At 44.2% G+C, this 27,297-nt stretch overlaps 1 protein-coding gene across 3 annotated transcripts in view; it reads right to left on the reverse strand.

The window, feature by feature from the left end:
• wtip (WT1 interacting protein) overlaps positions 1-21,682 on the reverse strand; it is a 59,121-nt gene extending 37,439 nt beyond the window's left edge. For all 3 annotated transcript variants that reach the window (XR_009787369.1, XM_061765531.1, XM_061765530.1), the window contains exons 1-2: positions 20,281-21,682; positions 10,373-10,474 (exon numbers count right to left, since the gene is read on the reverse strand). Coding sequence is in view for 2 of the 3 variants with exons in the window: in XM_061765531.1 (XP_061621515.1) it covers positions 10,373-10,474; positions 20,281-21,511 (1,333 nt within the window). In the remaining variant the exon portion in view is untranslated. The remainder of the gene's footprint in view (positions 1-10,372; positions 10,475-20,280) is intronic.
• Positions 21,683-27,297: the final 5,615 nt, after the last annotated feature.

Below are 27,297 nucleotides of genomic sequence, written 5' to 3' on the forward strand. Positions count from 1 at the left end.
TCTCAGTAGAGTCGCTGCTCCTCCACATCGAGAGGAGCCAGATGAGGTGGCTGGGGCATCTGATTCGGATGCCTCCCGGACGCCTCCCTGGTGAGGTGTTCCAGGCACGTCCCACCGGGAGGAGAACCCGGGGACGACCCAGGACACGCTGGAGAGACTACGTCCTTCGGCTGGAGAGACTACGTCCTTCGGCTGGCCTGGGAATGCCATGTGTGCCAAATGTTTATTATTTGTAAAATTTTTGAAAACAGACTCTTGAGTTTGTTTTATCTTTTATTTGTCTAAGATATTTATTGTTCTACAATACAATGCCAATGTTCAATATTATTTAGAATTAGTTGTTCTTAAAAAGGATGTACTTTAATTATTCTGCTCTAATTATCAATAGATCAGTGGCAAAAAAAACATCAATGATGCTATCATTTATCGTGATACTTTTTGGGAAAATATATCGTCCTAAAAATTTGCTATTGTGACAGGCCAAAACACATCATATTTTGAGAGGGAGCAAAAGCAATGAATAAAACAAAAATATTGTAACAACAGTAATAAATACCTGAAAAATAGCGGGACCACAAAGCAAGAACAGTGATATGGCGGAGGACTACTGTACTCCATGATGATAACTTGGAGGGACTCATTGTTCCAGGGCTGGGATTCATTGTTTCCAGAAATGTACATCCTGGGACTCACATATTCTCAAGTGTAAAATGAACTATGCTGCGTTCAAAAAAAAGGACATTATTTCAAATTGGCAGTGGAATAAAGTGCACAAAATGTTTGCCGAGTAAACATCCCATAGCTTTTAGAGTAAAAAGTTATCATTTCAAAAAATCTGAAACTAAATGTTGAGGTCAAATAGCTTTACAATCACACAAAAACAAAGAAATTAATGCTATACAATATCTGCTTAAAAATATTGTTTTTGTCATCCTCTGTCACGACACTGTCTCCTCAGTATCAACTGCTACATCAAGATTTTCATACGTGCCTATAACCTCACCACTGTCCCTCTGTGAATCTAGCAACAAAACAATCACGTTCTTACTCTTGACCTCTTGTGCATTCAATTCAGATCTAAGAAACACAATTTCAAAATTTATCTTTTATCTTATCATGCTACTTATTTTCGGAATTCAAGGAGATGTAGTCAAGTCCAGATAACTCTCCATTTAGCAAATGTTTAAAGAATTTGAATTGTATACCCAACAAGAACATTAAGTACATAATAAAAAGGAAAGAAGATAAAAAAATAAATAATTATCCATCCATCCATCCATTTTCTGAGCCGCTTCTCCTCACCAGGGTCGCGGGCGCGCTGGAGCCTATCCCAGCTATCATCGGGCAGGAGGTGGGGTACACCCTGAACTGGTTGCCAGCCAATCGCAGGGCACAAACAAACAAACAACCATTCACACTCACATTCACACCTAATTTAGAGTTATCAATTAACCTACCATGCATGTTTTTGGGATGTGGGAGGAAACCAGAGTGCCCGGAGAAAACCCACGCAGGCACGGGGAGAACATGCAAACTCCACACAGGAAGGGCCGGGGATTGAACCCCAGTCCTCAGAACTGTGAGGCAGGCGCTCTAACCAGTCGCCTACCGTGCCACATAAATAATTATAATAATTAATAAATAAACGGTGACGTCATACTTTACCTATGAAAAACATACATGTATTTCATTAATATACAATAAAGTGGCGGCACGGTGGAAGACTGGTTAGAGCGTCTGCCTCACAGTTCTGAGGACCCGGGTTCAATCCCCGGCCCCGCCTGTGTGGAGTTTGCATGTTCTCCCCGTGCCTACGTGGGTTTTCTCCAGGCACTGCGGTTTCTTCCCACATTCCAAAAACATGCATTAATTGGAGACTCTAAATTGCCCGTAGGCATGACTGTGAGTGCGAATGGTTTGTTTCTATGTGCCCTGGCAACCAGTTCAGGGTGTAGCCTGCCTCCTGCCCGATGACAGCTGGGATAGGCTCCAGCACGCCCGCGACCCTTGTGAGGAGAAGCGGCTCAGAAAATGGATGGATGGATGGATACAATAAAGTGAAAAAACATGAATGCTGCTACCCTGCCTTTCCACAGATGTCCACTGGGTGGCACATGCAACTTTGAAAAAAAAAAAAAAACAGCTCAAATGGTAATCACTAGCGCGCTAATGCTAATCATTATTTTTGTTGTCTCAAATTTTGCACAGGGTATACCATACACTCAGTACCAATATATGCAGTTTAAGGATAGAAGTACAGTCCTCATAAGAATAAAATGCATGTTAGTAGTTGGGGGAAAAAATGGGGGGCGGCAATTAATTGAGTGTTCGACGACATATCTGTAGGATAATCGATTTTAAAAAGAATCGAAAGTGACAGCCCTTGTTGTTGCCATAGGAACGGAGGACCCCTGTAATTATCACATCCAAGAAAGTAGGCAGCATACCTGTTTTTACAATTAAAGAAAATGTACAAGGTCGACTCTCACAGACTTGGCGATTTTGATTATGGTACTTATTAATTTAATTTTCAATTTATATGATGGCATGTCTAAGCCATTTTGAGTTGTGCAGTAGTACTTTATATTAGCTTCCTTTGCAGACTGTAACAACCTGAGTGTTGCCGTTAAAGAACTCTCGTAGAGTTGACCACTAACTATCGCCACGCCCTTCAGGGACAGATGGGAAAATGTCATAACCAAACAGCAACATTCCAGCGCTGTCTTATCGGATGTGCCAATCAAAGGATAAACCGAGTAATTTAGGAGGAGACGAGTGTGACTCGGCGTGAACATGTGGTGACATGCAGAGTTTTTGTACTGGACTTCAAAGTCCCAAAATGGTTTCATACTTTTAATTGTGAGACAGCGTGTCAGCATTCCCAAACCTTATCTTTTCCCACAGCTAGAAAACTACTGGATGTTCTCGCAACCCAGTACAAAAGTGTCTCATTTGACCAAGAAAGTTATCACATCCTGTTTAACGTTATCTCAACTTCTAATGACACAGTGAGCATGAGTACAGCATGGATAAAGGCACAAAGAACAGAGAGTTTCCTTCTTTCCCAGCGTCCTGTTTTTGTCGCCGTCTGGCAGGTATGACTCTTGGGGTGTCTCCTACTGTACTTTTTAGAGGCTGCTTTGATTGTAATTAGGAATGAGTCATTGAGTCACAGCCTGCTCATCCAGGCCAGGCAAAGAAGTCCCATGGAAAATACTGTAATAATAGAATGTGTGTGAAGTTGAACACATGCCTGGTCAGAGGATGGAAGCCCAAAAATTAACCGTGGACAAGACCTTGGCCGTAAACAACACTTGGTTGACTCACTTGTTGGTGATCGCAAATTCTTGGTGTTAGAAAATATCAGCACCCACTACCAGTGCAACTGATTGACACAAATCTGGCACACATGTTCATCATGAGAACGTACAAAAATCAATCAAGGACACATGCTTTGAAAAGAACAGGTAGTTAGCCAATTTGGTTTGAAGATTTTAAAAGTCTTTATGTGTCTACCAGGCATTAGTCAGACAAATGTACCACTACACCATCAGTGACTTCCATCCATCCATCCATTTTTTGAGCCGCTTCTCCTCACTAGGGTCGCGGGCGTGCTGGAGCCTATCCCAGCTGTCATCGGGCAGGAGGCGGGGTACATCCTGAACTGGTTGCCACCCAATCGCAGGGCACATAGAAACAAACAACCATTCGCACTCACAGTCATGCCTACGGGCAATTTAGAGTCTCCAATTAATGCATGTTTTTGGGATGTGGAAGAAAACCCACGCAGGCACGGGGAGAACATGCAAACTCCACACAGGCGGGACCGGGGATTGAAGCCGGGTCCTCAGAACTGTGAGGGTGGCACTCTAACCAGTCGACCACCGTGCCGCTAAGTAATTTTATAGTATTTAAATTTTGGTAAATGTGTTTTACATTATCGCAGTTTAAAAAAAAAAAAAAAAAATATAAATGTAACGTTTTATAACATTTGTTAATAATTTTTTATTATTAAAATTAACTATTTTACATATTTTACATTCACATTTTTACTATTTTTTTCCACATCGACCAATTACCATGCCCATCTGTCCATTTTAAAAATCAAATGTGGCCCGTGAGCACAAAGGTTTGTCCACTTATGCCCTAAGACATGGGTGGGACCGGCAGTTTAATTTAATTTCCTTTGTTTAAGCAGCTAAGGCAATTGAGAACAGTTCCTCATTTACAATACCAACGTGGGGGCATTTAGGGTTCAGTGTCTTGCTCAAGGACACTTCGACAGCAGAGAGTAGGAACCGGCATTCGAACCCGGACGATCCCCTCTTCGAACTGAGCCACAGCCGCTATTGCAACAGTTACAGTAGGTAGCTGTGACATTGCCAACTACTGAACTATCATGCATATCACAGCGATTGTAGTCATTTTTGGTGGTCTCTGCAAGATTATAAGGTTTTGGGAGGGGTGCGAGAGAACAGGGATTGTGATGACATTGTTGTGTAGGCTATGAAAGTACATGGATATATCTACATGAAACCTTTCAAAAGCATTTAAGAAAACTAAATGTACCTTCAGAAACCTAATGGTCTTTGGTCCACAGGTCGTCTAATGTGAAAAAAATCCGCATAAACAACCTGTGTTTTGCTCAACCCTACAACTTCCATTTGGCTTGGGATAAATTTAAAACCCTTTCTTTTTTGCGTGTGAGGGCACATGCCGCATCTTGGTACGATCCCTGATCGTCCGATGATGTCCTCTGGCAAAGGCTGGCTGCAGTGGAGGAGGGTAGTTTTTTTTTTTTTTTTTTTCCCCATTCTTGGCCATTTCATGAAAAAAGGGTGCAACCATGGGAGTGAGCCAAGAGGAGGGCTCAATTATGCATGGTTAAACAAAGCCCAAGGCTAGCAGCAAGCAATGTCTGGGCAACAACAAAAATGAAAATCCAAAAAGATAAAATAGTCATACGGATGCAGCTCCTGATTGATCACTGCAGGGTGTTATGACAAGACTGCTGCTTAAAAGAAAACATTCCCATTCAACTTGAGGTCAAATGATACATCAGAGTCATTTACTTGAGCCATAAACCATCTGTGGAGTGATGGGACGGCCTGCCAAGCTTCCAACAACCACCATGGGAGAAGTGATTTCCCCATGATAGACGTAAGCATAATTCTCGAGCTGGATCCTAAGCGGTCCAAAAATCCCACAATCCCAGCAACCGGACACTGTTCCCCACACAATAAACAGGAAAGTATGCGGCTTTGGTTTCGTGTAAATTTATAGGGCTGCGCTTCCAGAGGCGGATCGGTATCCGTGTGGAGCGTATGTATGAATGGGAGCAACCTGGCTAAAAGGCTTTCTCCCGACACCGTCCCCTTGTTTCCCTGGGAAACAGGAAGGGTGGAGTGGGGGTGCTGGCGTCGGGTGACAAGAACCTCTAAACCACACGCACGCACGCACGTACACACTATACACACTATACTCGTCTTGAACTAAATTTGAGATTGAATTAGAGCCTCAAAGACAAATAATGTCAGTGGAATTTTGGATACTGAAAGAATTTCCAAAGCAGTTTTTTTTTCTTTTTACTGAAAATTGTAATCATTGGAGTGCTAATGCTAATCGCGAATGCTAACCACATTCACATTTAGTAAAGGCTGATTTTCTTGTCTCAAATTATGTAGAGTTTACACCTCACTCAGTAGCAACATATGCAATTTAGGGATATAAGTCCAGCGCTCATAAATGAGAATAAAATACATGTTAGTAGTTAAAAAAAAAAGGGGAATTATTTTTTTGTTGGTTTTTTTTGTGGGGGGGGGGGGGGGGGGGGGGGGGAATTACTTGAGTATTCCACGAAATATCCATAGGATAATCAATTCTAAAAAAAAAATTGATAGTGACAGCCCTACTCGAAAGTCAAATAAAACTTGACCAAATCTTACCAGACTCAGTGATAAATTAAATTAGTGTATTTCTTTGACTTTTTAGGTACATATATCTGCCCTGGCTGCTCATGACAATCCAGTAAACTACCACAGTTCATAGGGGAGAGGGAGCAAGTCCTGCCATGCATTGCGAAAATCCTTGAATAATTGACACCAACCTAAAAAGGGTTATATTCATATACATAATCTTCTATAGATGCCACAAGATGATGGTAAAGCACTTTTTTGATTAGACACGGCTAAATTAGAGTGCGCTGGGAAGAGCGGATTGAGGAAACCAACAAAAATAAATTTGCCAAGTATCAGGAACTGATAGAGGCTGGAGGACTTTTTACGAGCCCATCGGAGTTAGATGTAGAGGCTTTGCAGGGCGCTCACTCTTCAAAGTCAGCTAATTGAGCGTTACAGGGGTTGCCAAGAAGAGGGACATCCAATCTCGGAGGGAATCTGCAGAGAAAGTCACGAGGTGGCTGTGGATGAAGAGGGCAGACCTGTGGCTTGCTACTAGGCCGCAAGTTGGGGCCTGATCACCCCCGGCTGGGTCACCTGGGCAAGGATGTCTGATGTTGCGACACCTGAAACACCCAATGATCCCAGGATACATCACAGAAGATGCATCACAGAAGATGCATCCCAGTGCATCCGAGAGATGTTTCTTACAAAGGCCTTACTACTTGAAGCACCTCAACTCACTTCAACATAGTTGTTTGGCATTAAGATGCCACAAGATGGTGCCAAAGCAATATTTTTATAATAGACATGGCTTTGGTTTTAGCACAAACAGCAGCACAACAGAAAATAGGTTAATTTTTCTGCAAATAACAGGAGCTCCTGTTTGTCCTGGCTGCACAGTACAACATGGCTAATGTGGCAAATGAGTGACAAGTTGCTTGCATGTTAGCAGATTTGAATCACTTGATTTGATTTGAATCACTGGCAGTGACATTGAAGTTGTACAATTCACCCTGAATCAGACCTCTAGTCGCACAAAACATTTTCATGCGAGATCTCAGCAAATCTCGTGAGACTTAATAGCATTGAAAAAGCGAGTTTTGCTTTTTCTTTAGCTTTTTTTTTAAATAAATTTTTTTAATGCCACCACAGAAGGGCACCTACCGTTTAAGTTTATGATGACCATAGAAGAGGAAGTAGGACTTGTTGCAACCACGTAGGGGTAGTGACCAAAGCAGTACATGCATCTCTGTCCTGGCTGCCCAGGATGAATCAAGTTGAGTCAATTTCACGAAATAAAATCTTTATAAAATAATAGGATGAATAAAATGTAAAATAACAAATGAAGGCAAATTCAGCTCCTAGCATTGGTCTTATAGCATTTTGTTTCCCCTTGTTAAACAGCACAATAGGCTCAACCGCCAGGGATTACGAAAACAGGAACAAGGCTGCAGTGGATATAGAAAGTCTACACACCCCTGTTCAAATGCCAGGTTTTTGTGATGTAAAAGAATTTAGACCAAAACATATAATTGTATCCATCCATCCATTTTCTTTACCGCTTATCCACACTAGGGTCGCAGGCGTGCTGGGGCCTATCCCAGCTATCTTTGGGCAGGAGGCGGGGTACACCCTAAACTGGTTGCCAGTCAGTCACAGGGCACATATAGACATGGACAACCATTCGCACTCATATTCACAACATCACTGAGTGGGAACTCAGACTGAGAATGGTGTGCTTGTTTAGGTTTAGGTACTTACTGTACTCTGTTGTCATGTCAATTCTGCATTAAGTTGCTGATTTAACACTAATATTTAAGTTATTGATTCATGTTGATGTAACTGTAACTTGTGTGGCGTACATTACCAAGTAATGGGTACAGTTAAGATAATGCTTTTTTTTGTACTGTGGATAAGTGATATTCCTGCCACGTTGCAGCTGCTGAAAGAAACTAAAAAGTGACTTTTTTCTAACTTAGTTACTGGTGAAATCAAGTAATCAGTAAAGCAACTAAGTTACTTCTTCAAGGTAATTGTGGCAACAGTGGTGCTGAGTGTTTAATATAGAGCGGACTACTAAATACTTTTTCATTGACGTTCGGTCAAAGGCTGTATGTTTAATTTGTTAAGAAACCATTGCGGTTTAAGAGGAATATAAATAACATAAACCGTCACTTTTCTACCACGCATGCTGATTATGCTAGCAGCCAATCAACGCAGGAACTGATGGCGACGGCTCAGCGGTTAAAAATCAAGCTTGCAGGCTCAGCAAAACATTTTTATCTGACAAACTGCCATCCAAGATTCAGTCACACAAGACCCTGAAACAGCGCCACGGGAGCTGCAGATGGAACTGATTGCTCTCCGATGTGATAATGTCTCAAAAGAGTAGTTCAACTCTCAAACTGGATGAGTTTTATGCTTCATGAAGCACAGACAAATTTCCAAAAATCCAGAAGATGGCACAGAGGATGCTGGTGGTGTTTGGCTCTACATATGTGTGTGAACAGACCTTTAGTGTGACGAACACCAACAAAACATCTTACAGATCCCAGCTGAGTGATGAACACCTCAGATGTGTTCTGAGAATTGCCACAACAAAACTAACACCAGACTTTGATCCACTGGCAAAAAAAGGTGATCAACAAAACAGCACTGCTCCCATCCATTTTCTGAGCCGCTTCTCCTTACTCAGGTCGCGGGCATGCTGGAGCCTATCCCAGCTGTCATCGGGCAGGAGGCGGGGTAGACCCTGAACTGGTTGCCAGCCAATCGCAGGTCACATACAAACAAACAACCAGTCGCACTCACAGTCACACCTACGGGCAATTTAGAGTCCGGAGAAAACCCACGCAGGCACGGGTAGAACATGCAAACGCCACACAGGCGGGGCTGGGGATTGAACCCGGGTCCTCAGAACTGTGAGGCTGACGCTCTAACCAGTCCCATTAAAATTAAATCTAAGTATTAACACTACAATGCCTTTTTTGTGCAAAATGGTTGTTTGTTCCTATGTGTCCTGCGATTGGCTGGTGTCCTGCGATTGGCTGGTGACCAGTTCAGGGTGTACCTCGCCTCTCACCCAAAGACAGGTGGGATAGGCTCCGTGACCCTAGTGAGGATAGGCGGTATGGAAAATGGAATGATTTTCAAATACTTCACAGACTTAGTTTCCTTCTTTGCGTTTGTTCACAAAAATCGCTAGCTCAAACCTAATACAGTGAATGAAAAACATCATTGATGAGCTAATGAAAATTAGCATCGAACTTGCAAACTTCTCAAAATAATGAATATTGGCACACAAACGCTGTATACTGCGATTGGCTGGCGACCAGTTCAGGGTGTACCCCGCCTCTTGCCCAGAGTTAGCTGGGATCGGCTCCACCACCCCCGCGACCCTAGTGAGGAAAAAACGGTACGGAAAATAAATGAAAACGCTGTATAAACACATACAAATAGGCGATATAACAATACTCTCTGGCATATTTTCTTCAAACTGTTACGTTTGACTCCTTTCTTTGTTACTGCAACTGGGTATCATTGCGTGCGCCACACTGCCCCTCAGAGGTCAAGACGTGCACAAAAGTTACTTGATGTAACCCATTGGGTAATAATAAATGGGTCAGTTTTTCTCAGACCTACTTTTGCTGATTATTGCTCTCTGTTTGATTAATATCACCTGATCAAGCCTTTTCTAACATTCCATACTAAAAAAGAAGTAAATTATGTGTGATTATTGCTGAAATCTGTTTGGACCGATATCAGTAACGACCAAACTCAAGGCTGTAATATCGGTATCAGATTAGAAGAGAAAAAGTTGGATCAGGACATCCCTAATTGTAACGGAGTAAAAGTACCGTTTCTTCTTAACATAAATACTCAAGTAAACAGTATGATGCATTAAAACCACTCTGACAACTACATCCATCCATCCATTTTCAACACCACTTATCCTGGTTAGGGTCACAGGAGCCTATCCCAGCTGACTTCGGGCAAAAGGTGGACTACACCCTGAACTGGTTGCCAGTCAGTCACAGGGCACATATAGACATGGACAACCATTCGCACTCATATTCACAACATCACTGAGTGGGAACTAAACCCACACTGCCCGCCCAGGGAGGCACAGGGAGAACATGCAAACTCCACACAGTCTGGGCCGGGGATTGAACCCAGGTCCTCAGAACTGTGAGGCTGACGCTCTAACCAGTCGTCCACCGTGCCGCCTGCATCTACACTAAATTATATTAATAGGTTCCTCTATTTCTCAAACAATGATTCTGCTCTTCATGGAAATGAAGAGATTCCACACACACTGGCATTTTAAAATATGCATTAGGACAAGCGCATTGAAGCATGATCCATCAGTCACTATGGCAACCGCAGATGTGGATGTGTTCGATCCACACACTCGCAGTTGTAGCAGCAGGTCAATTTTCACAGTATTATTTTTATATATTTTCCCCACTCACCACAGGAGCAGCATGTGAAGCAGTTGGTGTGATAAAGATTCCCCATGGCCTGGCAGGCTTGGCTGGCTCCGTACACGCCTTTGCCGCATTTAATGCAGATACCTGTAGAAAAAGAACACGGACATTGGGTTGATGTAACTACAATTATGCATGCATGAACACATTGAAAATTAACATCAGTGCTGTATGGTTCCACTGCTACATCGCGGTTCATCATTCATGTCATCGCTACAGTGGGGGGTTTTGTGGAACATATCCTCTATCTATCTGTCACGGAAATCCCTGCTATTTCGTGGAAATTTTCAGTTCACAGCAATAATTTTTTATACAACCCCAATTCCAATGAAGTTGGGACGTTGTGTTAAACATAAATAAAAACAGAATACAATGATTTGCAAATCATGTTCAACCTATATGTAATTGAATACACTACAAAGACAATATATTTAATGTTCAAACTGATAAACTTTATTGTTTTTAGCAAATAGTCATTAACTTAGAATTTTATGGCTGCAACACGTTCCAAAACAGTTTAAGGACAATGTTCCTCAACGTACAATTGCAAGGAATTTAGGGATTTCATCATCTACGGTCCAAATATCATCAAAAGGTTCCGTGAATCTGGAGAAATCACTACATGTAAGCGGCAAGGCTGAAAACCAACATTGAATGCCAGTGACCTTCGATCCCTCAGGCGGCACTGCATCAAAAACCAACATCTATGTGTAAAGGATATCACCACTTGGGCTCAGGAACACTTCAGAAAACCAATGTCAGTAAATACGGTTCGGCCCTACATCCGTAAGTGCAACTTGAAACTCTTCTATGCAAAGCAAAAGCCATTTATCAACAACACCCAGAAACGCCGTCGGCTTCTCTGGGCCAGAGCTCATCTAACATGGACTGATGAAAAGTGGAAAAGTGTTCTGTGGTCCACAGAACAACAAAACAACCCAAAAAAATAAGAATGTACATCAATAAAAATCCAAACTTCTAATTATTAACACTCCCTGCCTAGGAGTTGATAAAGGGCATTAACAAAAACATTAATTCAATTATGTTATATTCTTTGTTACAGCCACGTTGCTCCGCACACGACAAACAGGTCTCTCTTTTACTTTAGTGAACAGAGAATCTGCCTCCCACCTGTCTTGGAAGTTAACCGTTTTCCCCCTTTTGTTTGGCCATTTTTGGGAAGGGGAATTGTAAATTTGCTCGAGGAGACTGGTAGCATAGTTGCTAACGACTGCAACAGGAAGGGAAGGGGCGCTCGCCGGTCTAGACTGATGGGCCAACACACTAGCAAAGCACTCTGGGATTTGTAATATTAGTGGCGTGTGTGCTATATACTGGAGGGTCAGCTCTAATACACATTTGATATGGTCTTGCGGGCCAAATATATAATTACATCGTAGGCCAAATTTGGCCCCCGGGCCTGAGTTTGACATACATGTGTTACTCTATGGACGTGTAAATAGCCAAAATACAGGGCCTTTAAAGTGCGTTTAAAGACCTTAAATGAAGGATGTGTTTAAATAAGGTATTTCTATATTATGGATTTCACTTACAGGTATCGTGGGGGTGGTCTGGTCAATGAAGGTGGGATTACTGTGGACAGGTCAGTACAGGTATAGACCAACAAGAACAATAGAGCACATTCACGTTGTAATAAAGAAAAAAAATCTTTGAAGGCAGTAGTAGCACGACAAGACAACCTCACCGGAGGAACACATTCCAGGGTCAAAGCCTGGTTGGGGTCAATCCAGGGTCACAGTGTTTACAGGACGTGAGCCCGACCGGCCGCTGCTCCCCCCCCCCCCCCCCCCCCACCCCCTTCCCCCTCAATGCAGGCAAAAATAACACAATTAGCAAATTATCTATAAGACAGCAAAGATGCAAAGAGTGGCTTAAACCTTAAAAGAAGGCAATGAGTGACTTTCTCTTGTTGCATGCTTATCGTAGTATTTAGTACCAGAGTATTTAATAAGGAGGTTGACATGATTCATATTTTATGATTACATAATAATACAGGCGGCACAGCCTCACAGTTCTGAGGACCGGGGTTCAATCCCCGGTCCCGCCTGTGTGGAGTTTGCATGTTCTCTCCGTGCCTGCGTGGGTTTTCTCCGGGGACTCCGGTTTCCTCCCACATCCCAAAAACATGCATTAATTGGAGACTCTAAATTGCCCGTAGGTGTGACTGTGAGTGTGAATGGTTGTTTGTTTGTATGTGCCCTGCAATTGGCTGGCAACCAGTTCAGGGTGTACCCCGGCTCCTACCCGATGATAGCTGGGATAGGCTCCAGCACGCCCGCGACCCTACTGAAGAGAAGCGGTTCAGAAAATGGATGGATGGATAATAATACATAAATAATCATTATTATAAGTATTTTAAAAGGTTGGGCTCTGCAACTGACTGGCGGCCAGTTCAGGGTGTAGTCCGCCTTTCGCCCCGCCACCCTCACCAGGATAAGCGGTGTTGAAAATGGATGAATGGATTTTAAAAGGAACTTAAAGTATGGAAACAATGTCCAAAGCATGACAGCCTGGTCATGGTGTGTGTGTGTGTGTGTGTGTATATCTCTTTTTCTCTCTCTCTCTCTCTCTCTCTCAGATATATAGATATACATATTGAGAAACGTTCTTAAACTCTTGGGAGTATTTGCTCACGCAGTTGTTCACAAAGTGATGAACCTTACCCCATCCTTGCTTTTATACCCAATCATGACACTCACCTCTTTCAAAGTAACCTGTTCACCTGTGGAATGTTCCAAAAGGTGTTTGTTTTTTTCTTTAGCATTCCTCAACTTTCCCAGTCTTTTGTACACCCTGTCCCAGCTTTTTGGAACTTGTTACAGGTATCAAATACAAAATTACAGAATATGTGCAAAAAACAGTAACGTTTATCAGTTGGAATGTTAAATATCTTGTCTTTTCAGTGCATTTAATTGACTATAGGTTGAAAAGAATTTGCAAATCATTGTATTCTGTTTTTATTTACATTTTACACAATATCCCAACTTCATTGGAATTTGGGTTTCTAATAATATGATGACGTAATTTTTCATTTGTATGGTTCTAAGTTCATTGAGTTACCATGTGTATGCCCGTAGGTATAAATGTGAGTGCGAATGGTTGTTTGTCTATGTGTGCCCTATAATTGGCTGGCGACCAGCTCAGAGTGGACCCCGCCTCTCGCCAAGTCAGCTGGGATAGGCTTCAGGACGGCTACGACCCTCGTGAGGATAAGCGGTACAGAAAATGGATGGATTGATGGATGCTAACAGGGAGCTGAACGCCAAACTTCACAACAGGTGTTTGATCCATGAATGGACCAATAAAGGTATTGGTTCAATAAGAATTGGTATTTAAACACTCCTCTTCATCATGCTGTTTACATTTTGACATTAAGACGAAACCTAACAATTGATCAATAGTCCCTCGCGATTGTGAGGCTTCAAAAAATTTTCTCAGAGGGAAATGGCCACTGATTAAAGTGTCACAGCGTGTCAGTTTTCAAACAAATATACAGAGAGACTGGAAGAGTCACAGAAAGGCACAGAAGTGGACATACTTGACCTTCAAAAAAGTGATTCTAACAGTTTTCTTGCTAGGTATTTTTATTCTATTTATTTATTGTTATTTTGATTTTCTAAATCATTTGCTGTGTGTGCTGCTTTCCTATATACACCTGAATTTCTGCGCTGGAGATCATCAAAGGATTATCTTTTCATCACTGTATTTCCTATGGTGTAGTGATGTATGTAGTACGTGTGCAGCCTTGATGGAGATAAATCTTATTTCGACTTATTTGCAACAGAGCTATTCTACAACCAAGCAGCTTTTATGGGGAATAACCCTACCTCCAAAGGTGTCTTTTTTTTTCTTTTTTTGGGGGAATAATTACAGCGACACGGTGCACGACTGATTAGCACATGTGCCTCAAAGTTCTGAGGACCGGGGTTCAAATCCCGGCCTCGCCTGTGTGGAGTTTGCATGTTCTCCCGTGCCTGTATGGGTTCTCTCCGGGCACTCCGGTTTCCTCCCACATCCCCAAAGCATGCGTGGTAGGTTGATTGAAAACTCTAAATTGCCCGTAGGTGTGAATATGAGTGTGAATGGTTGTTTGTTTCTATATGCCCTGCGATTGGCTGGCGACCAGTTCAGGGTGTACCCCGCCTCTCGTCTGAAGATAGCTGGGATAGGCTCCAGCACACCCGTGACCCTAGTGAGGATATGCGGTACAGAAAATGGGTGGATGGATGAATAATTACTGGACATGCTATGTGTGAATTAATGACCCAGACAGAGGCTGCAAAGGCCAAACATGGTGGTTAGTGTTTCACAAGACAGCAAGGATGTTCGTGTTGCATTAAAAAAAAGAAACAGGATGCTGAATCCCTAGTGTGCCCGTTTCGCAAAGGCGTCCGTGTGGCAAGCACAGGATGTTGAGTATTCAACCCCGGCAGGGTTAAAAATAAACTGCATTCCTGCACCTTTGAACTCCAGTACAGAACAGATCCATGTTACATGGCGATATTGTTCAATGAATACCTCTCTGTCAATGTTAATGAAAAAGTGAGTTGTATTATCTTTGATAAAGTGTCTGGTCAGGGAAGGTGATTAGACTGGACTAAACTTCCCTAACTCCCTAGACTGTTGTCTGGACTGCCATCCACGGTGCTTGTGTGCCAAGGCACTCATAGTGCCCCACTCCCCACTGGTTGGTTAATGAAGGGCTTTTCAGGGGGGACCAGGGGCTTCAATTGCAGGCCTGTGTTGCTTTTTCAACCACCTGTTGATTTAAAGTTACTTTATCACATAACAAAGAAGACGACTACTACTACTACCACTACTTCTACACCGCCCTCGCCCCTACCAAAAAAAGGGCCAGCAATTTATCCATTGTCACTAAGGAAACAGATCTGGGGCTTGTTAATGTACCTAAAGACTATTAGGGCAGGAGTGTCCAAACTTCCAAGGGCCACATAGAAAAAATCGAAGAAGCTAAGGGCCACTTTGACATCTTTAATTAATTCTTCCCTGTGTTCTCGACAGTTTTGGTTGTTTTGACGTTTCCAGAGTTCTCTGGGATGACGTCAGTAAATTTGCCCTAACCCAAACAGAGAGCGAGCAGTATACCAATCAGCCAGAAGAGGGAGTATTTGCTATTATCATTTGTAATTATATTAAATGGGCATTTCTTGACATTTGAATCTATGTTGTCTATGTTTTTCCATGTTAAAAGTTAGATGTCAAGTTATTGCAAATAGGTTCCGCTTACCCACGTGAAAGCGATTGATTCAGTGATAGAAGATTTCACCTGGATTTTACTCAATGACCAAGAAACATTTTCCTTTTGTCTCATTTTAATTTTGCATTGGGTAGTTTGAAAGGCCGGCACGGTGAACGACTGGTTAGCACATCTGCCTCACAGTTCTGGGGACTGGGGTTCAAATCCCAGCCCCTCCTGTGTGGAGTTTGCATGTTCTTCCCGTGCCTGGGTGGGTTTTCTTTGGGCACTCCGGTTTCCTCCCACATCACAAAAACATGCGTGGTAGGTTGATTGAAGACTCTAAATTGCCCGTAGGTGTGAATGTGAGTGCAAATGGTTGTTTGTTTCTATGTGCCCTGCTATTAGCTGGCGACCGGTTCGGGGTATACCCCGCCTCCCGCCCGAAGATAGCTGGGATATGCTCCAGCAGCCCGCGACCCTAGTGAGGATAAGCGGTAATGAAAATGGATGGGTGGACAGTTTGAAAGTTCCTCAAGAAGTTTAATTCCTTACATTTGTCTCTTGCAATAAGGTGCTTGTAAGTGCATTGGCATCTGCATTTTAATTATATTTAGGATTTTGAGAAATATCTACAAAAATACGAGAAAATATGTTTTTGTGAATAAGTAGTTACGAGAGAGAGCTACGCATTACACAAATTTGTAATTTCTACATCACGTTCTCGCCTGAGATTTACTAATTTTTTCAATTTTCTCCACGGCAAATTAGGTCAGTTGTTTTAACTTTTTAGTTTAACATTAAATTCAGCTTTCTTCCTTCTCACCCTAAATTCTTCTACATACGATTATTATTGTCTAGCTGGGATTATGCATTACTAATAAAAAGAGAGTGATCGTTACACATGTCCAAGTAATTATTTGTTCAAATTGGCCACTTAATTAAAGCATAAGCAGCGGTAGCAACCGCAGGTGGGGGTGGGTGGGAGTAGCACTTTGAGAATCCCTGAGTAGTTTGAAATTTTGACCCGACACATTTTTAGGTCTCCAAAAAGAGGACATGTCCGGCTAAAAGAGGACGTCTGGTCACCCGACTTCAGTGTGTTAATCTAATGCTTACTTTAATTCAAGCTAGCTAAAACATGTTTTTTACACATAACGATATTTTTTAAAATATGTTGACATAATGTTATCTTTATATTTTGACTTCTTTTCCTCCTCTGTTTTTCTTAATTTGCGGAACTGTGCGCCCAAGGGCTTAGCTGTCCTTTTCATGAGGGAAAAAAATTGTAACTAAAATCGCCTGTCCTGTTCTGACTGATCGCTCGTTCGCTGACTTGAGATGCGCCCCCACGTCATGTGACGTGACTTGCCAAGTGACTTTAGTTTATTTTGTAATTTTATTTGTTATTTTCAAGACGGAAACATAAAGGGGGTGCTAGTGGACGTCACAAACTATTTTATGATTTTATTTAAATATTTTTCCCAAGGAGGAGGGCGCTGGCAGTGTGCCCCTCCAGCAGATGGCGCCTTAGGCGACCGTCTATGTCGCCTATGCCCAGGGCCGGCCCTGACGCACGGCGTATATATGGCGACTTCTGACAGTCTATATATATATATATAGAGGCGGCACGGTGGACGACTGGTTAGAGCGTCAGCCTCACAGTTCTGAGGACCCGGGTTCATTCCCCGGCCCCGCCTGTGTGGAGTTTGCATGTTCTCCCCGTGCCTGCGTGGGTTTTCTCCGGGCACTCCGGTTTCCTCCCACATCCCAAAAACATGCATTAATTGGAGACTCTAAATTGCCCGTAGGCATGACTGTGAGTGCGAATGGTTGTTTGTTCCTATGTGCCCTGCGATTGGCTGGCAACCAGTTCAGGGTGTACCCCGCCTCCTGCCCGATGACAGCTGGGATAGGCTCCAGCACGCCCGCGACCCTAGTGAGGAGAAGCGGCTCAGAAAATGGATGGATGGATATATATATTGAAGTTATTTTTTCAGAATTTTCTAATATGATTTTTGCTTATTTTATTCAATTGTAGTACATTCTTATTTTTAAAGTTACTTTATGTAACCCATTGGTTAATAATGGGTAGGTTTTTCTCATACCTACTCTTCCTGATTATTGTTCTCTGTTTGAGTTATATCACTTTATCAAGCCTTTACTAACATTCTTCTTATAACATTCTTCTACAAAATAAGTAAGGTATGTATGATTATTGCTGATATCGGATCGGGCCGTTAGCGGTATCGGTCAAAACTCAAGGCTGCAATATTGGTATCAGATCGGAAGTAAAAAAGTTGGGTCAGGACAATATAATCATTGCTGAACATAAAAACATTTAGAAAATAAACAAAACATCAAGCACAGTATAAAGTCTTTTCAATTAAGCAAACATACACACTTTCATATACATGAAAGACATTTTGCCATCAAGATAGCGCAGTTCTAATCAAAGTCTTTCTAGTATTCAAAATCGACGCATAGACACAGGAATTTATTCATCCTGTGAGGGAAATTAAATAAAATCTATGAAGCCAACATACGTGAAACTAAAACAAACTAACCATCAAAGACTAATCAGTCTTCTACATACCAACGTACCGTACATGCTTTGATAACATAAAAGACGCGTTACGGTCTTCAATCAAGACAACATAGCTGTCAATGAACCTAACATGCATATTTTAAAACTGAACAGAACTAAACATAAAAAGCAATTTACACTCTGCAATTAAGGAAACTTCAATTTTTGTAAACATGAATGATGATTTAATCTTCAATCAATGATAGTGGTTTTGTATTTACATTAGATTTTGAGTCTTTGATGGACTTAATGTACGTTTTTCTTTTAACTGAACAAAATGTATTTGCCAGTGAACCAAACGTAAATTTCAAGTATTGTGAACATCAAAGTAGGGCTGCACAATTAATCGAATTTTAATCGTGATCGCGATTTTGGCTGCCACAATGAAATGAGCCTGATCGTCTGCGATTTTTTTACATTTAAAATGCGGGCACTGCTGCCTATGAAAAGTGCTTCATTTGCAGCAGTGCCTGCAATTTAGTCAGCCAACCACCAAGGGGCGAACGTATGGTTAAGGCTTTATAAAGCACCGGCACCGTACTCAGCACATTGGCGGAGAGGCGGCGTGTCACAGTAAGACACTATTTACAATCGTTGTAGCACCTGCCTTGACTTGAACTTTTCGGCTGGCCTGACCGCAATGAAGAAACAACAAGAGTTAATACAGAGGGAAATCACAACTGTCGAGTTCTTTGCATTTTGTGACCGTGCACGACTGACCAATGGTCAAACAGAACAAAGGAGACGTACTGTCCTTGACAGTTCACTATATTGACGACTAGACTTTACACCAATCTGATCGGCCTTATCGGTATCAGCCGATATTTAGCATTTTATGCTTATTGGCTTTAATGTCATAATTCGCCGATCCGATCAACGCAAAGGACATTTTCTCCGCATCGCCATAGTGCATAGTATATTTAAATCCAAAAGATATTATATTTTTAGCCTTGTCGCATTTATTTTTTATTATTATCTATTACTTATTCTTATTTAAAGATTTACTGAGATTATTCACTGAAAACTGTTACATTTTGTTTGTTGCAAAGATGTGCAATAAAAATAAAGATGTTTCCCCAACATGAGGAATAACTGATTAATAATCGTGATTACAATCGTGATTATTATTTTGGCCATAACTGTGCAGGCCTACAAAGTCAATTTGGTCTTCAATATACATATAAAAATTCTGAATACGATTTAGTCTCCAATAAACCGAATGAGCGGGACGGTGGACGATTGGTTGGACGATTGGCACATCTGCCTCACAGTTCTGAGGACCGGGGTTCAAATCCCGGCTCCGCATGTTTGCATGTTCTCCACGTGCCTGCGTGGGTTTTCCCCGGTACTTCGGTTCCTCCCACATCCCAAAAACATGCATAGTAGGTTGATTGAAGACTCTAAATTGCCCGTAGGTGTGTATGTGAGTGCGAATGGTTGTTTGTTTATATGTGCCCTGCGATTGGCTGGCGACCAGTTCAGGGTGTACCCCGCCTCTCGCCCGAAGATAGCTGGGATAGGCTCCAGCACACCCGCGACCCTGGTGAGGAGAAGCGGTACAGAAAATGGATGGATGGATATTTAAACCTAACTCTGATAAACTTAACCGTACATGTTTTCATAAACAAGGACTAACCTAACATACGTTTTCATAAACACTTAAGAAGCTTTAGTCTTCAATGAACCGAAGATGCATGTTAGTCAACATCAAAGACAAATTAGTCTTCCGAGAACCTCACATACAGTGCGTTTTTTGTAAAAACAGAATAAACTTTGGTTAAAGAACAAAATCCACTCATGTAAATATCAAAGACAATTTACAGTCATCAATTGACGTAGTACCTGTTTTGAAAACATGAAGTTTAGTCTTCAATGAACCTAGCATGTATGTTTTGTGAACACCAATCAACAGACTGCACCTTTTAAGTGCCCGACCACTGCGCTGAGGTTTGGGGTTCTAAAAAGCCCTTTAGGACTTTTGACAACGTAAACACAAGTGCAAACTTCAACTTTGTCAGACCAACAACTAGTGTGCCTGTTGTTGAGATCCCAAAACACAAGCAGACCAAAATACAAGAAAGCACCTACCAAAGTACTCCTTCTTCATGTGCATCTCCAACTCCTTCTCCAGCTCTAAGGTGAGCGCCTCCAGCCGCCTCTCCGCCTGACTGGGCCCGCTCTCCCGGCTTGGGGTCACCTGATAAGGCATCTTGAACCTCTGGCTCGCAGTGGGGGTTTTGGAGGTCACATCGAGGGACGAGGGGTGCTCTTGGACGTGGAGGCCTGGGTGCATCCCGTTGGGGTCCCCGAGCTCCTCCAGGAGCGAGTCGTCGTGTCCCCCCAGCATGGACGCCCTGGGCGAGGGCAGCTGCAGGTCCGGATAGATGCTCATGGACCCCCTGGAGCTGCGGGAGCTCCTCGAGCTGTGACTGGAGATGCTGGAGCGGGGACTGAGAACGCAAACGGGACCTCTGGCACTCCCGTCCTGGCTACACATGCTGGACCTGGGGCTTGCCATGAGCGGGGCGGCTGCCTCGAAATCGTCCCTGACGTGGGGTCCGTAGCGCGAGTCCGAGTAGCTGGACCTGGGACTGGTGGTGAAGGAGTACTGGCTGGCCGTGCTGGACCTGGGGCTGACGTGCCTCTGGTCGTAGCCCATGCTGATGCCGCTGGTCCGGTTGCTGCTGGGCTTGCTGCAGCAGTCGCAGCTATTCAGGCTGGTCCTTGGGCTGGAGTGCTTGCTGGTGTCGCTGGCCGTGCTCGCGTAGCTGGACCTCGGGCTCAGGACGCTGGAGCCCTCGCCGGGCACCGCAGCCGCCGCCACCAAGCTCGCCCGGGGGCTGGCGGAGGAGGACGCCAGGCTGGAGCGCGGGCTGTGATGCCTGCCGTCCATGCACACACTGTTGCACCTGTTGCCGGGCAGGGGGGACGGCTTGTGGACGGCGTCGAACGCGGAGCCGGTGCTGTACCGGTGGACCTCCAGCGAGTAACGCCGTTGCCTCTCGGAGGCGCCGGTGTAGCAGGGCAGCGCCACCTCGGATTTGCAGCAGCCCTCCTCGGCGTAACCCGCCTCCCGTTGCGGGGTGCAGAAATCCACCGGGACGCTCCGGCCGCACTGGACCGGCCGCACCGGAGCCGCGTTGTAGACTTTGTTCCCCGACGTAAAGTTCTCCACGGTGTGATGCTGCTGCCGGAGCGTGGTCGCCGCAGAGTCCAAATCCCTTCCCGCGGCGTCCTGGCGGCGGTAGGCGTCGTACAAGGAAAGCTCGTCCATCATCTGGCCGGCACGTAGAGCCACGTCGTGCTCATAGTGCTCCATGTTCTTGTTGTTGTAGTTTTTTGTAGTCCGGAAACAAGTTAGCGCTGACTACTAGCGGAGGTCCATTCGGGAGGCACGAAACACGGCGAAAAATCCAAACGCGGCTGCGCTAAGGTGTCTTTCCCCGTCGTAGTGAGTCGCATATCCGCTCCTATTGCGGCTGTTGGTGGGAGTGGGGTGGGGGGGGGGGGGGGGGAGGCTTTTAAGTGCGCTACCGAGCCAACGGTTTGTCAACTTGAGTTTTTTTTTTTTTTTTTTTTTTTTTTTGTTAAGTTGAAAGGTCCTTTACAGTCAATGGCGCGCTGCGCGGAGGAATTTCACCTCGCTGGTTGGAGTTTGGCAGTCTTACATTTCTCCCTACGCGAACAACAAAGTGAGCGGGACTAGAGATGAGCCGACGAGAATAAATGCAAAAAAAAAAATGTAATAAATAAATAAATAAATAACCGTCACAAAATGAGTTGCAGAGTGAAAACGGAGGGCGAAATGTGGTTTTCCGAGGAAGGAGACTGGGGGGACTCGTTCGCGCCAAAGGAATGCGGGGGATGGAGACGGGATGCGCTGCGCCCCAGTGGAATGTGGTTAATGCTGCGGAGGAACAATGATCGCGAGCAACCCCGCGAGGGGCTGCCGGCCCTCCGACACAACAGCGTGGAGCTGCTGAAGGGGCGGCCCAAGAGAGCATTTAAAGCGGCCCCTCGCGCCATTCTGCATGTTAAACGTCAGGAGGTTCAGGAACTGTGTATAAAGTCCCCCAAAAATCATTTCAGATCCATATGATAGACATGAATAAATATTTGTTTGATCATAACGCAGCACACTGGTGGGCTGTTAGCTAGGTACACCCTGAACTGGTTGCCAGCCAATCACAGGGCACATACAAACAAACAACCATTTGCACTCACAGTCACACCGACGGGCAATTTAGAGTTATCAATTAACCTACCATGCATGTTTTGGGGATGTGGGAGGAAACCGGAGTGCCCAAAGAAAACCCACACAGGCACGGGGAGAACATGCAAACTCCACACAGGCGGGGCCGGGGATTGAACCCCGGCCTCAGAACTGTGAAGCAGACGCTCTAACCAGTCTTCCACCATGCCGCCTCTCTCTCTCTCTCTCTCTCTCTCTCTCTCTCTCTCTCTCTCTCTCTCTCTCTCTCTCTCTCTCTCTCTCTCTCTCTCTCTCTCTCTCTCTCTCTCTCTCTCTCTCTATATATATATATATACACACACACACACACACATTGTTTCTATATGCCCTGCGATTGGCTGGCAACCAGTTCAGGGTGTACCCCGCCTCCTGCCCGATCATAGCTGGGATAGGCTCCAGCACGCCCGCGACCCTAGTGAGGAGAAGGGGCTCAGAAAATGGATGGATGGATGGATATATATATATATATATATATATATTTACTTTTTGCATAGCTTCCCCATGTCAATGTTTAAAATCATGAAACGTATGTAAATATCTGACAAAGATAAATAGTAAATATAAAATGCAGAAAACAATTTTATTGATGAAGGGGGGAAAAAAACGTAAAAGCTACATGGCCCGGTGTGAAAAGTAATTGGCCCCTTGTTAAATCTTAAATTAACTGTGGATAATCACATTTTTGGGAAAGCTGAGTTCCTTTTCACTGAGCACATCCTGATTACCTCCAGACCTGTTCAATTGAGAAATCACTTAAAAAGAACCTGTCTGACAAAATGAAGTCAGCCAAAAGACCTTAAAAAGCTGCAACAAATGGCACACTCCAAAGAACTTCAAGAACAGATGAGAAATAAAGTAACTGCCATATATCAGTCAGGCAAGGGTTATAAAGCCATTTCTAAAGCTTTGGGACTCCAGCGAACCACAGTGAGAACCATTATCCACAAATGGAGAAAACCATGAGCAGTGGTGAACCTTCCCAGGAGTGGCCAGCTTATAAAAATTATCCCAAGAGCAGTCACTGATGGTGTAGTGGTACACTCGCCTGACTTCGGTGCAGGCAGCGTGGGTTCACTTCCCACTCAGTGACGCTGTGAATGTGAGTGCGAATGGTTGTCAGTGTCTATATGTGCCCTGCGACTGACTGCCGACCAGTTCAGGGTGTAGTCCGCCTTTCGCCCGAAGTCAGATGGGATAGGCTCCAGCGTCCCGTGACCCTAACCAGGATAAGCGGTGTTGAAAATGGATGGATGGATGGATCCCAAGAGCACACCGACGACTCATCCAGGAGGTCACAACGGAACCCAGGTCATCTTAAGAACTGCAGGCCTCCCTTCAAAACATTGGGCCTCATTCACTAATAAATGCGTAGAAATGTTCTTACTCTGCCCACATGTTGAGTATAAATGCAAAATCACCGTCAGATTCATGACACCTGCATACCGGCCAAATTTTTTTCACACCACCATGCATATGTTAGTGAATTAGAATTAATTCTAAATGACGAGCTCATGCCAGCAAACTGCATTCTGCATAAACCACGGCCATATTTTTCTATAAAAAGGCAACTGTCTAACACATCTCACCCAATGCGCGGCGCTTTAAAGTCACTTGAGATGGCCCATCCAAAACTTTTATAACTTTCTTCATCTTTATCCTATTTTCAAAGTCTGTATTATTGGAAACCTTGATTGTTTTTATAAATGACTGTAGTTCCAATACGTTGTGCATCTTCGGTAAAAGTTGTGTTTGACGTTTTTTTTTTTTTTTTTTTAAAGCTGCTCTTGCATTATTTTTGCATTTGCATGGTCTGAGGTGGTTCTATATTTTTTTGCAGCGTACGAACAAAAAAAAGTTTGAACATATTGATGAATCACAGATTTTAAAATGTGTCTGTAAGCTTAGATGGAAACTTACCTTCCAAATTCCCTTATAATTAATAAATAGTTATTGCACTCTCTGGGTCCCACCATTTTCAACACCTGCGCTGATGCTGACTGAATGGGTGGACCTGGGGCTGACGTGCCTCTTGCTCTGAATGCTCAACAAAGGGACCAAAATTGACGTGGGCTTACTCAGGTCCATGTATGGTGTTGTGGGAGGATTTAACTGTTTTAACGGATTTAACTCAGTTTAACGTTCTAGGCCCGGTCTCCTAGAATTCAACGCCCTACCGAGACAATAACATTGGTTGGCGCAGTACAGGGGAGCTGGGTGAGCAGTGGCTCATGTGCATGAAAAAAAGGCCCCCCAAAACCGAGTGATTTGAAACAGTGTTCTAAGTGAATGTGAAGTGTACTGTCATTATTTAACCTTTGTGTATTCCATCCATCCATCCATCCATTTTCTGAGCCGCTTCTCCTCACTAGGGTCGCGGGCGTGCTGGAGCCTATCCCAGCTATCATCGGGCAGGAGGCGGGGTACACCCTGAACTGGTTGCCAGCCAATCGCAGGGCACATACAAACAAACAACCATTCGCACTCACAGTCATGCTTACGGGCAATTTAGAGTCTCCAATTAATGCATGTTTTTGGGATGTGAGAGGAAACTGGAGTGCCCGGAGAAAACCCACGCAAGCACGGGGAGAAAATGAAAACTCCACACAGGTGGGGCCGGGGATTGAAACCAGCACCTCAGAACTGAGGGCAGACGCTCTAACCAGTGGACCACCGTGCCGCCCCTTTGTGTATTTTGACCTTAAATGTCAAAAACATTTTTATGAAGCTGACAACTTAAATTTGGAAACAAAAAGCCTAATATGTTTCATTTAAGCAATCCGTATATCCACGTATTTTATGATCAACCAGGAAAAGCATATTCACATAGGCATTCGCAAATGTTTCTGTAATCTTTTTTGTGCGAAGGAACTATGTTATTGAGGTTTTTTTTGTTTTTTTTTTAAGTAATGCTTTGCCGCCATTTTGTGGCATCTCCACTGAAAATGTCCTTCGAATTTTCTAAGTGTGAACATGTACATCGGTTGGATGTGATTAAAAAGGTGGTAAACTGATGCATATTCTATTATCTCCGAGGGGAAAGTTGCATCTGTTTAACACATTTAAATTATGTGCAACTGGTGCACATGATTAAATTAAGTACTTTTTTCCCAGAGTATAGTGAATAATAAATCTTTGTGAGGGGCGGGGGTCAGTTACTAATGGTTTTTGCTATTTGCACCACAGCTCGGTAACGCATAAGATGTTAAAAGCGCATTCCTTTTGTCATCAATAAAACCATCGGGCAGGAGGCGGGGTACACCCTGAACTGGTTGCCAGCCAATCACAGGGCACATACAAACAAACAACCATTCGCACTCACAGTCATGCCTACGGGCAATTTAGAGTCTCCAATTAATGCATGTTTTTGGGATGTGGGAGGAAACCGGAGTGCCCTTTATTGGCAATGTTTTTCACTAAAATTTTCCATCCATCCATTCTTTATTCCACTTAACTCTTGTTCCATGTCACCGGGAGCTCGAGTCCCAGAAAACTTCTGGCGAATGGCAGAGTACACCCTGAAATGGTCACCTGTCAATCACAGGGCACTTATAGAGACAGACAAACAGGCACTCTCCCATCCACACTGTGTCTGACAGGGAACTATGCTGCCTCCACCGAAGTCATCCGACTGTATCAGTGACCTTTAACGAACATTTTAATACTCGTAACAGTCAAGTTAAACTATAATGGAACTAAAATAAAGTAAAACTAATCAGCCACCGAAGCCGCCTTACAACCGAAGAGAACGGTGTTTTTCGACCAATACTGTCACCAACTGTTATTTTAGGAGTAATGCTGGAAGTAGGCGACTGGTTAGAGCGTCAGCCGCACAGTTCTGAGGACCGGGGTTCAATCCCCAGACCCGCCTGTGTGGAGTTTGCATGTTCTACCCGTGCCTGCGTATGTTTTCTCCGGGCACTCCGGTTTCCTCCCACATCCCAAAAACATGCATAGGAGGTTAACTGACGACTCTAAATTTCTCATCCATCCATCCATCCATTTTCTGAGCCGCTTCCCTCACTAGGGTTGCGGGGGTGCTGGAGCCTATCCCAGCTGTCATCGGGCAGGAGGCGGGGTACACCCTGAACTGGTTGCCAGCCAATCGCAGTCTAAATTTCCCATAGGTGTGAATGTGAGTGCGAATGGTTGTTTGTTTGTATGTGCCCTGTGATTGGCTGGCAACCAGTTCAGGGTGTACCCCTCCTCCTGCCCGATGATAGCTGGGATAGGCTCCAGCACGCCCGCGACCCTAGTGAGGAGAAGCGGCTCAGAAAATGGATGGCTGGATGGATGCTGGAAGTAAGTTATTGTTAAGTGTCGGCAAATTGTAGTGCATTTTTACATTGGAGTACCTAATAAGCGTATAAGGGAGTCAATCAGTAATATTTGCCACCACTCGCCCCAATTTTAATGCACTACGACCCACCACACACGATCACGGTACAGGGATAATGGTTGCCAGTCGGGGACCAGGTAACCATAGTAATAGGGGGTGGGTGGTGAGTTTTCACATTTCTCTTGGCTTGACTCCTGGGGCCTGCGCCCCCCCCAAACACCCCTTCGGTTGTCAGGCCGCAGAGAGGGGGGGGTTCTCCCCCCTCCCTTGGGCCCCACCTTCCTCTCTCCCCCACCCCCCGCCTTGGCGCCCTCGCCCGTTCTTGCTCACGACGGGCGCTTAACATGGGCTCCCTCTGGGTGGTGGCTGGCTCCTGCTTTGGGCCCTGTTGATGGGTGGGGCCTCCCTGCTCTCCGAGGGTGGTGGGGGCAGTGGGGCACACTGGCCCAGTGCCAGTGCCCCTCCCTTGGGGACTGGTCGGGGCGCTTTGGTTGGGCTGGAGACCTCCCTGGGTACT

The sequence above is a fragment of the Phyllopteryx taeniolatus genome, chromosome 2 (genome assembly GCF_024500385.1).
Source record: "Phyllopteryx taeniolatus isolate TA_2022b chromosome 2, UOR_Ptae_1.2, whole genome shotgun sequence".
Taxonomy (NCBI): Eukaryota; Metazoa; Chordata; class Actinopteri; order Syngnathiformes; family Syngnathidae; genus Phyllopteryx; species Phyllopteryx taeniolatus.